Genomic DNA, 17,903 nt, shown 5'->3' on the forward strand with positions numbered 1-17,903 from the left:
ATGGCTTTTTCTCTTCTTGTTTAATAAAACAATAAGTGTAATAATTTTCAATAATCGCAAAATGGAAATATCAAAAGAAATTGGCTTTTTTGGTTTTTTAGAACAAGAAACAAAAAGGTTATACAACTAAGTTTTAAGTGTGAAAAGTACATTTAAATTCTTTCTGCCCTGTGGATACTAAGAGGACCTTTTTAACAAGTCCATGACAGACCAGCCAGATGGCAAAGAATGGGCTAAAGTGTCCAGATGAACCAACCCCGAAAACTCTCAAGTTCTTTTTTTTTTTTTTTTGACCCATCCAGATTTGTCCCTGGGTCCTTCAAATTGGTGGGTTGCCACCTTATTGCTTGGCCCTCTGGCCTGCATTGTGGTCGACTAATTCGCACAAGGAATAAAGAATGGCGTCTTAACTGAATTACGAAAAATTAAAGAATTGATAGGTACAAAGTTTAAAAGCAAGGCCTGTTACAGATATTCTGACTTGTTTATATTTAATTAATATGATAATTGTTTGGAGAGCAAGAGCTCAGTTTTGTTTTCATTTCCAAGATATCATTACCAAGATATCATTACCCAAGCAGACAATTCTGCTTGAATAGTGTGAGTATAGTATTTTTGCTCTCACCTTTGGTAACTTAATAAAAGGTTTTTAACTGTACTTGTGCTGTCTGTCTGCCCTTGTTTCAGATCCTAACAGTACGAAAAGTCGAGATCAAGCTACAGTTGTCAGAAAAGGATTCTGACTTGGAAGCTTTGAATCATAATCACGTCAATAGTAACTTTATGCCATCGGCTGCTCAACCAAGAATTTCCAAAGCTCCTTTAAAACACTTTATTTTTGTTTAAAATCCTTTTACTGTTTAACAGTAAAACAAAAAAACACACAACAATTTATAATCAATATATTGCATACATTTAATAACAGTTAAACTTTACAAACAAATGTTACAAATGGCAAAAGAAATTAATTGTATTTAAATAAAGCAAATACAAAAATAATTTTTTATAGCTTACAATACTGGCATATAAGTAACCAAACCATTTGTCTGATTTTTAAGACCAATCTATTTTTATTTTCTATATATTATATTATAAAACCATCATAATATATCCATTAAACATAGATTAGTCACCTCATATTAATCCAAAACCTTATGGATAATATATATTTTTTTTCAATATAAAATATATTTTAAATATTTAATATACTGTATAAATCTTTTCTGTGTGTTGATGCTTGAAGTAATATGAGAAAAATAATTTGTAACAACACTCGACTCCGAAGACGTAAACATCACAAAGTAATAATGATAACTTTATTGTAAATTCCTAAATTAAATTATATTTAGAAAATCTCTGAAATTTAAAATTATGAATTAAAATGAACACGTTGAGATCACTGATCCGATTAGTGCGGTCGCTGTATAATCTCGAGTCGTTAATTATATGTACTGCTACATTAAATGTGTTTGTATTAACTCAGCTGCTGAGATATTTTATGAACTTTTAATTGTAAATATCTTAAAAATGAACTAAGTTGTTCATTTTTATATTCATTTATTCACTGACTGAAATGGCATTAAAAATATATTGATGCTATATCTAAAAATTTCATCAGTGATCAAATTAACACACAGTACTTTTTCTTCTCTTAAAAATGGCAGTTTATTTTTTTTAAGTATATAACAGTTAAAAATTGTAGAATAAAAAAATTGATATAATTTATGTGCTTTTTCTATTTATGATTTTTTTCTTATATTTATATACACTTTTATTTTACCAAAATGCACAAACGTTTGATAAGATTCATCCTACACACAAACATATAATAATAAAGAGTATACAATATGTTTACAAAATTGGAATGTTGCATATATCTGAATGTCAAATATGATGTAAATATTTTTAACATGATATTTTTTTGTATTTATAAAGTTTAAACCAAATTTTAATCTTTCGTTTCTTTCTTTTTAAATTTTGGTTTAAAAACTTGTGACAGGTTATAGTAAATGATGTTATAAACTTTTATATTAATGTATTCATGCAATTTATGAGGATGTTATTTCTGTACTATCTGCTGATTTGCTCTTCTCTCTGATGACACGTACCTTTTCAAAAAAATCAATCAAAATAGTATCAAGATCATTTTCTTTATAATCTATGACGTTGAAAGTGTCACCGTTGTGGATACCGCGAACGAGAGACGAAAGAATTTTTCCGGGTAATGGCCGGTACAGACAAAGTAATGGCTTATTCAATGTGACGGCACGTGATATTTCGAATCCGACGCCGAGTGAAGGTTGAGTAACTTCAGCAATTACAGCTAAATGTAAGAAAATAAATTTAAAAATTAGGAAACTTTATATATGATTAAGTTAATTTACATTTTAATGTAAGCAAACAACATGAAATGTGTATATGGTATGTATGTATAATGTATGTACATGAATCATAGAAGATACATTTGATATTGTTGATGATACTGATTCAATGATTTTAATAAATTAAATTATATTGACCATATTTTACAAAATATAAAATAAAATCTACATTCAACATTAAGTTTAATTTTTTTTAAAGCTTATAAATGAAAGCTAAAAGTTTTCTAACTTTTCCTGACAATTGTTCTAAAAAAGGCTTGAAGTCATTTTCAGTCTTTTGAATCAAACAATGAAAACATACTTCAACAGTGTTTAGTGAATTAATCTCCATTTTGTTTAAAGATAAATTGTTTGTTTATTTATCTTTTAACACCAAAAAAAGTATATCTTAAAATAATTAATGAAAATTAGCATTGTGAAAAATCTTTTAATAAAATAAAAATTTTAAGTTTTGTCAAATTTATTTTGTTTATTGTGTTATATATTTTATCATTATAATTATTAAAATTATTATAAGCAAGATATATGTTTTTAAGAACAGATACTTAACAACAAAAATTATTTAATCATTTTAATTAATCAGTTTGATTTATTAGCTAATGCAAAGCCTGGGAATATTTAGGTTATTTAGAAAGCCATAATATTATCTATTGCAGATTTGATCTTGCAGTGAAGTCAGCTTGTATAAAGGATAGAAAATGACACCCCCAATTTGAACTACATTTTAATTCTAAACTAGCTTTAAGCCCAGATACATTATTCGGGATCCAGGATCAAATAAAAAGCAATAGGAAACACATTATTGCACAACCATCTGACCAATTTTTTGAGGATTCAGAATATGTATTTTAATAAATAAACAACAACTAACCCGTTATATATAAAGACCAACAACTGCCGAATTATCGGGCTAGCAAATGGCTATAGTAATATTAATAATTTAAGTTAATTTGGTACTAGAGTTAGGCGTTAGGCGCCATCTCTTGCTAAATTTAATAATTAGAATTTTAATTAAATAATTTTAAATAAATTTAGGCTTCTCTGCTCTAAGCCTAAATTTATTTAAAATTATTTAATTAAAATTCTAATTATTAAATTTAGCAAGAGATGGCGCCTAACGCCTAACTCTAGTACCAAATTAACTTAAATTATTAATATTACTATAGCCATTTGCTAGCCCGATAATTCGGCAGTTGTTGGTCTTTATATGTATTTTAATACTTTTTCTGCCTTATCAGTTAGGAAAATATATCAATTAACTTGGTATCTCAAAGTTACTTATAATAATTAATTGATTATAGTGACTAAAACAGAGTTTTACATATTAATTTTATTGATGTTGAAACATTTTAGTTACATACACATATAATTCTGCAGCCTTACGGGATAAGTATTTGTTCTCTGAGACTGTATTATAAAATAAACACACTGGACATCTTCTGCTTTTTTGTTTTTATATTGTCTGCTTGAACCTTGTTTATAAATAGGAATTATTATACTAGTTTTATATTAGTTTACTAGTTCATGTTAATTTTTTTACACATTTAATTTACGTATACTTTATTTGTTATTCCTTTGTGATATTTTTAAAAAAAATATAAATGAATAAAATTAAAAACTGATGTATGCTTCTTATGTTGTATGTTTTGTTGTTTCACATGGCATAATATATGCATAAGCACTTCATATCATAGTATAATTAGTGTATAATATAAGAACAATGTGTATATAAATTAAATTCTAAGTCAACATCAAGGTAATTCAAGCCATCTGATCCAGCCTTATGCTTCTGAAAATATTGAAAAACAGTAATAAATATATTACTAAACTGCACGTGAAAAACCCAAAAATAAAATATTAACCATCCCTCTAAGAGAGACCATATAAAAATTCATAATTTTAAACATCAACATATTAATATATTTCCACTAAGATTTAGATCATTGATTTGGTTTAGTGAAAACATATGTTGATATTTTAATTATTTAGTTCAATTATCTGTTTAAAATACCATTTAAAAATATTTTTATCTGTATGATGTTACAATATAGAGAATTCACTTAATTTAATATTATATAAGTCTATAACATCTGTTGCTCCATATTTTCTCATTTTCAATTAATTAATTTATTAGTAACAATAGCAAATGTCATCACTCTCTTTATTTTTATAATTGTATAGTAGAAAAATTTCATTAAAATATTTATTTATATTTTTTAGTTAAATGAAGGGCTATATTTTTCATTGGACTGCACTAGTACTCTATACCAGCAGACAAGATAAAAACTATCAATAGCCTGTATGTAGTACCACCAGTTGCTAAATAAAAACAATTCAGTATGATCAGCCACTATATGAGTATATCAGCAGGAATCTTCTTAGAAAATTATAATATATGTAAAAAATACATTAGACTCATCAACTTATTTATTCTGTATTTCTGAAAGTTGCTAATTAGAAATAAAGTAAACAGAAATGTTCTTTAGAAAATCTCTTAATAATTAGATCATTTTCATTTATTGTAAACCTAACACAATTTTAGTTTATTTAATTTCACATTAAATTAATTATATATATATGTTTCATTACATATAATTAATTTTAATCATATAATATTTCAAGAGGATAACTATAAAAATAAATTTTGGTTAGGTTATTATTTTAATTCTTTTTATTCATGAGGAGTGGAAGAAAAAAGAAGAATCTCTCACAATTTTATAATTCATTTTAGAAAAATAACAAAACTCAAATAGAAAGTATTTTACATATTTTTGACTAAAATATTTCCATAGTCTTGAAATTAGTTTATCAAAGAAAAACTGCAAAATGAATACTTCTGTAATCATTTGAGAGTACTTACTTTTAAAAATATTTAAATATTGATAAGATTAGTTTCTAAAATACATGTTTATATATTTACTTAACTGATTAAAATATATAGATTATAAGTTAATAAAGTTAAAGTAAAATATATAAATGTCTTAGATATAAACAATTTCTCTATTTACAGATCTCGTATATAGATGGCATTGTTTTGAAATATCCTAAACTTTATCATCACATCAACTTTTTCATAATCAAAAACTATATCAATTTTTTGCAGAAAGTTTTGAATTCAGTGAACAATTAAAATTTTAGTTTAATGTAAATATAATGATCTACTAAAATCATGTTTATAATTACAAATAATACTGCTGAATTTTATTCATGCTACAATTCAGCAAACTAATTATAAAGATGTTAAAGATAATTACATATATCAAGCTTGGTTTTATATATAATAATAATTTAAGTTAGAATACCATCTGAAATCAGATGAAATTGTCTGATTTTATAAATCTTTAAATTAGTAATAGCAAGTGTCGTCATTCTCTTTATTTTTATAATTGTATAGTAGAAAAATTTCATTAAAATATTTATTTATATTTTTTAGTTAAATGAAGGGCTATATTTTTCATTGGACTGCTCTAGTACTCTATACCAGCAGACAACATAAAAACTATCAATAGCCTGTATGTAGTACCACCAGTTGCTAAATAAAAACAATTCAGTATGATCAGTCACTATATAAGCATATCAGCAGAAATCTTTTGAGGAAATTATAATATAGTTCAGTAGTGGTATAGTTTAGTATAGTAGTATTTCAAATTAATCTTGTCTAATTGTAATACTTTTCCTTCCTGTAATAGGAAGAAAAAGTATTACAAGTTTTCTGTTTTCAAAATATTACATTTATTTTGTAACTATATCAATTAAATTTTCAGGAAAATTTACAGAAGCAGATTAACAAGCTTTCTTTACATGCAGATAAATCTAATGCTGTTACTATTGTCAGAAATACGTGATACATTGTTAACACCTTTCCATTCTATAACTGTCCAAATAAATACATAAATTAAAAAAACTGACATGTCCAGTAATCTTGTAATGTTAAAGTATGAGAAGAATTTAAACTAGAATTCATTTTCAATTTATTTCTTAGAATCTCCATGAGTCAACATCAACTTCACAGCACTTAACATCATCATTATCTTATATATTAAGACACAGATGTCTTTTAATGTAAATTCTCCCAAGTTTCATTATTTAAAATAAAAATGTGTGTACAAAAATTTTGTAATATGAAATATTTTAGAAAGAACGTTCTATATCTTTAAGAAACTTTCAAATTATTTTAAATGGATGTAATAAGTTATAACAACAACTTTCATTCTAAGAGAATGAATGAAATTACAAGACAAATAGTCTTACTAAGAAATTAATTTTACTAACAGTATTTTCACTTTTTATACATTATTAAAAATAATATAACAAGAATTCAAAATAAAAAAAATTTTCAAATTTTATCAAAATATGTTTAAATAGTTATCAGTATAATTTAAACAACAAAACATGGAACTGGATAAGTAAGAGAACAAAAATTGTATCTTGTAGCCTAAATTGAATGTAATTTAAAAAATTTTCTGTAGAAACAATAAGTATTACTATTGACAAGCATTTTTATGTTTCTAAAATGATTTTGCATGTATTATATAAAAAAACATATGATTAAGGCATGATATGTAACATTTTAATGAAATAGTGTTGTAAATTAGATTTTAACCTTAATAATATAGAAATAATAAAGAAGTTAATAAATGTAAATATAATAATTCTAAGATAATAAATATTTTAATTAAAATAATATAAATTTTATATACCTTCAGACTGATCCAATAATCTCATATCCTTTTCATAGATCTCTTTATCTGATAATTCTAAAATACATTGAAAACAATAATTAGTAATAATTTTACTCCAAAGGATAAATACACAATTTCATTTACACTTTGCACATGTAAACAAAATTTATTTAGTACCATAATGAAATTAATTAATTACAGTATATTATTCATTATATACAGAAAATATATATATATATAATAATTCTGGATGATTGTGCAATTATGAGTAAAATATTTAAAAAATTAAATATTTCTAGATTTTTCTAACATAATAATAATAGATTTTAAATTAACTGAAACATATATATCAATAAATAATGACACATCTTTTCTACTTTCTCTAGCACCAATTTAATAGAATGAACAAACATTTTTAACTGCTGTTTGTTCTATTAAATAATTGCTGGAAAAAGGTATGTTGTCATTTATTACAAGTGTTCCAGCTTTGTAAGGTTATAATTATAAACATATATACTACATTATATTTAGAATAAAACAGATTAGAAAATATTACAAGAAAATTCAACCACACGATGTTCATGTGATGATTTATGTTACTCACTTTATACTTTTTAAGTGAGTAACATAATTTATTTTTATTGAATTAATACTAATTTTATTGGATTCTAGTTAGTTCTTTTGACTAACTTTCTGCAAAATTTTCCTAAGATTAAAACATTGGTTTGATATATGATTGCATAAATAACTGTGCTAAATTCATCTGAGACATTTTTAATAATCTAAAACTTTATGGTTAATAATTTTTAGATCTATGCTATAACAATTTCTTATTTTATTGTCACAAAAAGAATTGTGCTAAGAATAAAAGAAAAAAACATTATGTTAGCATATTAATTTATCCTGTTTGTTTGGAAAAATTTTTTTTTAAGTCTGATAAAATTGTCACCTAATAATTAAAGAAACATTTAAATATTCTTTTCTCTGTGATTTTACTTGTATTAATATTTCATATTCAATATAAAGCCCCACCAACTGCTGAGTAATATCGGGCTATTTTCTGGCGATTATAATTTTAATTAATTTGTCTGCAAAAGTAAGTGTTAGGCAAAAAAATAGCCCAATATTATTTGGCAGTTGGTGTGGCTTTGTACTAGTGAATTGGGTTTCGGAAGATATTTATATATCATATTCAATATGTTTGATATAATCATTGATACTTAAAATTAAACATTGATAAAAGATATTCACCAATGTTTAATAAAATAGCTAGCTAGATTTTAAGTATCAATGATAAGTACCATCACTACCAACGAGATGCCATCCAATTAATGTAACCCACCCAATTATGTAATGATGTACGTTCAACCTCATCATAGGTCTGTTGGCAACAGAGCATTTTAAATTTAAATTCAACTAAAGACTTCAATGCATGTTACATTCATAGAATGCAGAAAATCCAAAGCAGAACTCAGGAGCCCGAAAATGTTTATTTACCTGTGGAATCTGTCACTGGGCACAGGTGAGGTTTAATGAGATATGAAAAATATTCAAATTATTCTTTCTTATTTAACTGTTTTGTGTTACGCTTCTTGATAAAAAACAGATTTGAATACATTCAAAAACATTTATAATAATAAACACTAACTTTATTACTCTTTAAAACTTTTTTGTGGTTAAAGTTTCTTACCTAACATTAAAGCTATATTCAATTTAAATATTGTAATGTTAAAAAAAAAAAATAATAAGTTTCATTAATTACCATGAGAATCACCATTTGCTGTCATTGCATCTGCATCTGTTATTGTTCCTACAAATTCAGTTAGAACCGTACCATAAGATTTCAATTTACCAATAATTGTACGATAAAGTTCTGCATCTTGACGGCCAGCTCGAATGCTGCCACAGAAATATATATCCCATTTTTGACTGAAAATTGAAAAAAAGAAAAAATTATTGTAACCATAACAATTTTTATAATGTAAATTATATAAACACAAAATCCAAACCCAATTTTTAATTATTGCCAAACAATCTGACACATAATCTGGCTATAATAAGGCTAATTTTAATAATTAAAAATAAAGGAATTTGACTAGAGATAGGCAATTACGCTGCCATCTCAGGCCAATTCTTTTCTTCCAGACTTCTAAATTAAAAATTTATTTGTTATAACTTAAAAATTATCACAAGACAGCAGCCTAATTGCCTATCTCTAGCAAAATTAAATTTAAAAATTAGATATACAGTAAAGTAGTCAGTCGTATTATAGCCCAATAATATGGCAAACTGTTTGATATTGATGTAGATATATTAAATTATCTAATCAAACATCTATAAAAAGAATTTTAAACATTTTTCATTTTCAAATATACAGATCTGTATAAAATAATTTAAATTTCAAGTCAGATATGTAAAGATGAATTTTTATTTATCTTATAAAAAGCTTAAAATTTTCTTTTAATCATTCTATCTCAATGATGTCTAACTAGCTAAACCCTTTTTTTCTTTCATATTTACCTTTATCTGGCATATTAGCTTTTATCTGGCATTCTAAATTAATATGATAGTTTACGTTCTTCTAAATTGTCAATTTAGAAGTATTATGTAATGACTTATAAGAAGTAATAAATTATCCAATAGAGATAGGTGTAGATAAATCATTATATCTTTTTTCTATAGGCAATGGTATTATCAAGCTTTGCAATTTAAGATGATCTCAACAGGCTCTATTTTCAGCCAAGTTAGATCATATGAACTTTGAACTTTATAAGTCTTAATAAAAATTTATGTTTCAAAATTAATTGAGTGACTTATCTTGTTATCGCTGGAGATAATTTTGTATGAATGATTTTGATTTTTATTACATTAAATTAATCACAATTCAGTCAATATTCAACATTTGAAAAAAATAAACATCATGAACTGAAAAAATTAAACAATGGAAACATCATCATCATCTTCGACACCCTTTTCCTCCTCTTAGGAATGTGACTTCGGGAGTGTTTCGACTTCATTCATCTTTTCTTCTTGGGATTTCTTTTTTCTGGCCCTTGGTCGGTTTGATGCAAATGCAAGCTCCCTTCTCACTTCTGTTGGATTTCATCTTCTTGGTCTTGGGAAGATCGACAGCCTCTTCCGCAGAAATATCTCTTTTCTTCTCTTCGGATCCCTCGCTCATGACGATTCTTCATTCGGCTAGCAACGAGTAAAAGAGAAGCAATCGTCGTGAGCGAGGGATCCGAAGAGAAAGAAAAAGACATCAACATCATTTGTTATATTTATAATTAAAATAATAATAATAATAAAACCAATGGAAAAACAAACTGTTGTTATTAATTTTATAAAACATATATTGAAGTTATATAAGGCAAAAAGCTGACAACTTAATATACAATATTTATTTCAAAATAATTTAAAAATTCTAAATACAGTATACTCTTGATTACCTGGTTTGTGGATTTTCCATACATGCTTGTCTCAATAAAAATTTATGCCAGAAATAAAATAACAGCATTAAAATTTTTTAAAATCTGCATTGTTAACTCTTGCTATTTAAAATGGTATGTTGAGTGTCAAAACTATTTCCAGAACATCAGGGCATAAATTAAATGACCTAACAAGTACAGTAACTACTTGTTAGATCATTTAATTTATTCCGTGACACAGTACAGCAAGTGTAGCAGTTGATCCTTGAACAATACAGCTTTACTTATATGTATAATTTTTTTTTTTTCATTAAATACATTGTAAAATTGTTTGAAGCAAACATTTTGAATCATTTCCTTGTCGATAAATTATAATTTATTGAAAAATTAATGATGTTTTATGGAGTAACTAGCTGATAATCTTCCTTCTCAGTTAAAAATATAATAAAACCTGTGTAAACTGGAATCGCACCTTATTGAATATTTTTTCCAGTTTGACAGGTTTCTGTTTTACTCGGGTTCCGTTTTGGACAAGTTTTACTATACAAGAAATTGACTGTAAACCGGGTGCTGCTAGTTTGATAGATTTTTCTGAATTTTCTGCTAATTAATTAATTATCATTGCCAAAATATTTTATTCATAATATATAAACTATACTGTTAAATTTAATACGAAATTAAAAACTAAATAAGATAAACTTGTAAAGCTTTCATTAAAAGAGACTTGCAGATTATCTATATTTCTGCATTATCTGCACCTCCATTATTGGTGATTAGCCTGGATAATTGGAAATATACTGTAATCAAAACCACATCCAACTGAGAAAAGTAATTAATTAATCACTAACCACCTTATGACAGCTGAGAGACATTTACTTAAAGATACACAGCCTAATTTACAGGCTCTCTTCAGGTGATACTATTTGGAACATTTAAATATGTATATTTAAATGTAAATGTTTGAACGTTCCATATTTATGATGTTTTATATTCTAAAACAATTCGGTAATTGGTGTTTTAACAGTATCACCTGAAGATGGCCTATAAATTAGGCTGGAAACTTTTGTGTATCTTTAAATAAATATTTCTCAGCTGTTATAAGACAGTTAGTGACTATTTAAAATTCTAAATTATCAAATATTTTTTCTTCAATTAGTAATTTTTATCTTTCAAAATTTATATTGATGTTATCGTTTTTTTTTTATTCTTAAATTTAACATCTAATATCTAAAATCTAACAAAGACAAAATTGATAAATTATATAAAGTCATACATAATTAATTCTTATTGAACTACTTTCTGGATTAAAAAATATATAAAACTCATTCATTTGTAACAAAGTCATATATATTTATAATTTAATTTGAAAGAATAAATAAATTTTAAAAAAATACAATTATTTACAAAAATTTATTCAATTGAATACCATAAATTAATTTTTATAAAACTTTAAAAATTGTAATTTAAATTAAACAAAGTAACAAATAAAAAATACATAGAAATTAATTTAATATACAGTAGGCATTTGTTAATCCAGCACATATGGGACCAAAGTAATGCCGGATTAGTGGAAGTTTTTGTATTTTTTCATATTCAATAAGCTGTGTGCTCTGAATGTTGCAGACATTGCTGTACATTTTCTACCAACACACACTGCTGTAAGTTTCCAATTTTTTTTGCATATGCTCTTTAATCAGTCTGAAGATGACAATTTATGAACATACTGTGTTAAGATTGATTTAAAAAAAATCTGTAAAAAGTTAATGAACATGTTATTGCACAAAATTGACATTCACAATGAATCATATACTGTACTGTATGTACTGTACATATAATATAGGATCTTCCAAAAAGAATCCTACCATTTTTAAATTACTGTATTACCTGAGAAGTATGCAATGTACATCAATTATTAGAATAAATGTACGAGTTTCGTGTAAGGCAGCAGACAAAAACGTGTTTGTATGTACAGTACATTTGCATACATACACGTTTTTGTCTTCTGCCTTTAGAAAGCACTATGAACAAAAATGACAACTTATAACAGAGAAAGCATTTTATATTTTGCAGTTCACAAGGCTGAAATCAGTCATCATTGTGCAACATAATTTTTGATGATTTTTTGAGTTGCACAGACACTTTCAAAGTGATCCACCATTTAAGGCAAACATTGCACATCAACTTGCACAGTGATGATTCCAACTTTGCAACTACAAAACACAAAATGCCTTGTTTGTTGTGAAGTCGTCATTTTTGTTTACAATGCTTTCTAGAGTTTGAATGCAGATGGTAGAGGAAACTTGAACAGTTATTCTAATTGGTGTACAATGCTAAAAAATTGGTGTGATAAAATAATTAACATACAGTAATTTAAAATGGTTGCATTCTATTGGAAGACCCTGTATTTATTTTCCACTTATATAATGTATACATATAATTCACAAAAGCTATACTTGTGGAATACTAGCATACCAGATTACCATAAAACAATTCTGGATTAGTTGCTTCTTTACAGAGTGCACTAGGTTACCAGAAATTCCAAAGTATTGAATGTCAAGATTTACAAACTTCTGCTGAGTTTACATGATAAAAAGCTCAAAATGAATTTGAAAAAAAAAAATTAATCTTTTAGTTTATTTTCCAGTAAAAATACAAAAATATTAGATTTAATTTACTGTATGAAAAAGAAAAATTCTACAAGGAAATTGCTTGCAAAAAAACTCAAAATTGGATTTGAATGATTAAAAAAAAAAAAAAAAAAAATCCCTGAGAATAGTCACTGAATTTCAAGGAAATTTTCTTCATTGTAAATAACAATGTTTAGTTTTAAATTATTTTAAATAACTTTGAAACTATTAACTTGAATGAATATAAAATAGGAAAAATATATATTTTTTTTTACAGTATTAAATTTTCTTAATTAAACTGTTACTTCATTTTGTGATCAATTCATCAAAATTCATTACATAAAATTTAAAAATTTATATAATAAATCTATCTAATACACAGGTGCAATTAAACTTTTAAAAACATCATTTTTCTAATATCAAATAACATAATCCAAATATTCGACCAAAGTTTAATAATATATGTTTAGTATTCAACGTATGTCAATATAATCATTTTATATGATAAAATACGAAATAATCACATCAGATATAATCAACTAAATTTTTTGATGACTTCTTTTTGCTTATCTTCATAATCTAAATTCATAATATTCAATAAAATAATTTTAAATTATCATAAAATTACAGGTTTAATCATCATAAACATTAAAATGTACTTAAATAATAATAGAATATATCAGTTTAATTAATAAGATTACTTAATAATTATGGAGATTTTAAGTTTACCAATAAAAGAATTTTTAATTTAAATTATTATGCTAACTTGTGTATTTTTTATTAATACATGTAAATTAATTCTCTCTCTCTTTTTTTAAATTCTCTGCCCTTAAGCAACTGTCAGTTCCTTTCTCACGCATGTCACAAATTTGGCCATGCCCACAATGAAGATAACTGAGTTGTAAATGATGGGGCATATCATAACTGTGAAAATGTGAGGATCCATCCAGACTCGAATCCAGATCTGCAGAGTGACAGATTGACACATTCATTGTCTCGGTCATCTAACTGCCATATTTAAAATTAACTAATATATAATACTTTATATATAGTATATAATTATAATATATAATAATATATAGTATGAATATATATGTACTAATTTTATATAATAAAATCTAAAGTAATCTAAAATGTCTAGACAATTCAAATTATAGATACATTTTTCTAGAACAAGGTGTAGTGCATTCATGTGAAACTTATTACCATACTATGCAATTTATAGTATACTCTAAAGCTTTCTTATAATGTAGGGTTTATAATGCAAGAGTAAGAACTTTACATGATATTAATCATAATGATTAATGTCATACATCATTTATTTGTAACTCACTAAATTATCATAATATCAGATATGATTTAATAGTGAAATGATAATATAAGAATTTTTAAAAAATTATCATAACATCAACTATTAGAGTTACATATAAAATAATCATACAATCTATCAATTCTTTTTTATATAGGCTACCAATTATTGATAATCTAAAACTCTAATCTTTGAAACATTGTAGAATGTCTGGTTTACAAAAAAACAATAATTACACAAACAAGTTTGATAGCTTAACAAGCTGAAATACTGACATAAATATTAATATTACAAATCCAATCACATTTACACCAAAAATCATTAAATACCAAAAGTATAGATAAAAGTTCCTCTAAGAATAGATATTTATGAATTTCATCAAATGTGCTTCTTTTTTTGTCTTCTTATACATATATAAAATTTTTCAATTATTTCTAAAATCAACTTACTTGATGTCACACACACACAGTTATACTAAATTATCATTATAAGCACGTTTTAAAATTTATTTGAATTATTTTATTCTGATTTATAAATAGATTGAAGTAAATTGTGCATTTTGCATAAAGTTACATAATGGATGAGATTTAAATTCATGAAGCAACCTTGTAAACAGAATAACAGTATATTTAATAATAAAAATATACAGATATGCATTCATATTATTTATTTATTTATTTTTGTTTATACTATTGCTCTGGTTTTAAATTTGTCCATTAAATCTGAGATAAGAGCATTAGTGACAAGATGCTCAATTTTAAAATATTTTAAATTTAATTTAATAAAAATTAAATTACAAAGAATATTTATGTAAATAATTCTTAAATAAGTTTTAATTTTTGAACATTTCTCATCTGATATCATAATTCAATTAGCCTTTGTCATTTCATAACCTACTTGACAGCTTGAGTGGTGTGTGGTAGATGTCAGAATGCAATGTGTGGGAATAAAACAGAAAGTATCCAAGTAAAAACTAATAAAAGTTTTACAAAAAAAGCATCAAATAATGTAGTCTTATTATAGATAGCTTCTGATAACATACTGTAGATAATTTGAAAAATCAGAGGCTCTTTTGAAAGTGAACTATAATTCTTTTTATGATGAATGACAGATTTACTTTATAATACTTTCTATGTAAAAAAAATTGATGTAAATATTTTTAAATGTATAAATATGCACATTTTTCCTGAAATTTCCTAAACTGAATATAGGATATATGAAACAATAGTCTTGTTCAAAAAGCTGAAAATGTAGCCTAGATTTTTAGGAGAAAATACAAAAGCTTCCACATAAAATTACAAAAATATAAAGATTATATTTTAGAATAGAAGAAGCAAATTAGGTCAAAAATAATAGTCAAACAAACTTAGTCAACATGTCCATAGCATCATTTAACATTTGAATACAAAAATTATAAACATGTTTTTTTTCCTTAAAGTTTCGTGCTTTTAAGCATCTATACACCTTCTACTTACTATTTCATCAATATTTTAAACAAACAATCTTTTATAAACATAAAGGTTAATGTTACCCTTGGTGCCAAGATGGTGGCTCGTCTCTGATTCCAGCAAGGAAACAGTGGGACGCACATTCTAACCTAACCTAACCTATTCTAATTACCATAATTATTAGAAATCAAATTATTAGAATAGGTTAGGTTAGGTTAGAACGTGCATCCCACTGTTTCCTTGCTGGAATCAGAGACGAGCCACCATCTTGGCACCAAGGGTAACATTAACCAAAATGAATATATAACTCTTTCATTTGAAATTTAGCAAGTAATTTTAAAATTTATTATTATTTTGAACTTTGATTGATGTCATATCAATCATAAAGTGATTGATGAACTTTAAAAATCCAAAATATTTATTAAAATAAAATAAATTTAAAGTCGAGGAGCAAAACAAGTATGCCAACTTTTTCTGTTTAAAAATATTTTTTACTTGTCTACTAAAATCAACCCGAAATGAATTTCACATATTGTATCTGCTGCAGACAAATTTCACGTGAGACAACTTACTATTTTTTTGTAAATATAATCCAAATATATAAACTTTCCATATTTTATGTATCACAGTTCTTTCAGATGCAACTTGTCAAAATACAACATTTACTGTCCACAAAATAAAAACAAGAAAATAATTAAAATTGTCAAACAAGCATACACTTATAATTTATAAACAGTTTTTAGAACAATTTAAGGATAGATTTTCTTACTTAATACTTATTTAAATGTCTCGACATCATTTGTTTATTGTTTGATATTATTAATTATTGTTAAAAATCCATCAATAAACTTTGTTTCTATAAAAATCAACTTAAAGAAATGACCTATAAATAAATGAACTCGGTTCTCAGTTTATATAACTAGTTATCGTGCTGTAAATCTGCTATTCTGTAAATAAACATACAATAAATTATCTAAAGCTGACAAAATGTAGATTTAATTATCTGAAGCTGGTAAAATGTCCATTATTTATTTAAAATTGGAAAAAAAATGATTTATATTATATAAAGCTGGAAAATATACATTCATATTATCTAAAACTGGTAGAATAGGTTTATGTTATATAAAGCTTGCAAAATAGGTTTAAATAACAGTGTATAGTGAACGTGATTCGTGTTATGCTAAGTTACTTTAACACGTTTAGAGTTATGTATTTAAAACTGTATACAAATCCGGGTTGACCGGTAAACAATGTGACAATCCCTTATTTACATATTAAACTTGGAGCAGAACTTATTATGCCTCATATTAACTTACATACCTCATTGTGATATCCTCTGTAAGACTTATGTAAAATCTCCCGCAGAAATTAGATATATTCGCTCGTTTTTAATCACTTCCTGTTGATATAAATAACCGCAAATAACTCGTTTGATAGCCACGGTTACAAACCGGAAACGGAGCGCCATCTAAATATTATGTAATAGAGAAATATTACAAATGCCAGTATATGCAACAAATGTTTGAATAAAAAATGTTAGAAATTTAACAAATTTTATTATCGTAATTCAAAAAGTTTTTAATTATTGAATTATTTTTTATAAATTAAATTGTAGAATTAATATCGTGCAAACGTTTTAAAATACTATCTTTATAAATTTATTTTTCAATTCGGCTTACATATGCGATCGGCATAATATGGATTTTCTGTATGATTTGAATTTTGCCTATTAAAAATGGATCTTATTCGAAATTGGATCAGATAACGAGAGCGGCAAATAAAAACTTTTTTTCCGATCAAAAATATTAATTATAAAATTGTGAGAAACCGAAATAGACGCGAACTTGAAAATACATATGAATTATTTCGGCATTTTCGTACCTGAATTCCCAAATCTATCTTTTTTCCATTATTTTAAGAAATTGTGTTTTATTAATGAGTTTATCAATATATTGTAATCTATAAATAACTTTTAAACGTTAAAATTGGTGGAATTATTGTCTTTGCCGAACAAGCGATGGTTCCAAT

General features: G+C 25.3%; 1 protein-coding gene across 1 annotated transcript; it reads right to left on the reverse strand.

The window, feature by feature from the left end:
- Positions 1–890: 890 nt before the first annotated feature.
- On the reverse strand, positions 891–17,352 carry LOC136983672 (5-hydroxymethyl-dUMP N-hydrolase-like). The gene is made up of 4 exons (XM_067280482.1): positions 17,196–17,352; positions 8,826–8,992; positions 7,082–7,138; positions 891–2,323 (listed from the first exon to the last, which is right to left on the reverse strand). The coding sequence occupies exons 1-4, from the start codon at positions 17,198–17,200 to the stop codon at positions 2,049–2,051; spliced, it is 504 nt and encodes a 167-aa protein (XP_067136583.1). The 5' UTR covers positions 17,201–17,352; the 3' UTR covers positions 891–2,048.
- Positions 17,353–17,903: the final 551 nt, after the last annotated feature.

The sequence above is a fragment of the Centruroides vittatus genome, unplaced genomic scaffold (genome assembly GCF_030686945.1).
Source record: "Centruroides vittatus isolate TY-2023 unplaced genomic scaffold, ASM3068694v2 contig_884, whole genome shotgun sequence".
Taxonomy (NCBI): Eukaryota; Metazoa; Arthropoda; class Arachnida; order Scorpiones; family Buthidae; genus Centruroides; species Centruroides vittatus.

Excerpts from the sequence above, each read along its gene's own strand:
- LOC136983672 (XM_067280482.1), bottom strand. Across the intron at positions 7,139-8,825 it reads AGCAAATGGTGATTCTCATG|AATTATCAGATAAAGAGATC; the intron begins GTAATTAATGAA and ends AATGTATTTTAG. Across the intron at positions 2,324-7,081 it reads ATTATTGGATCAGTCTGAAG|CTGTAATTGCTGAAGTTACT; the intron begins GTATATAAAATT and ends TCTTACATTTAG.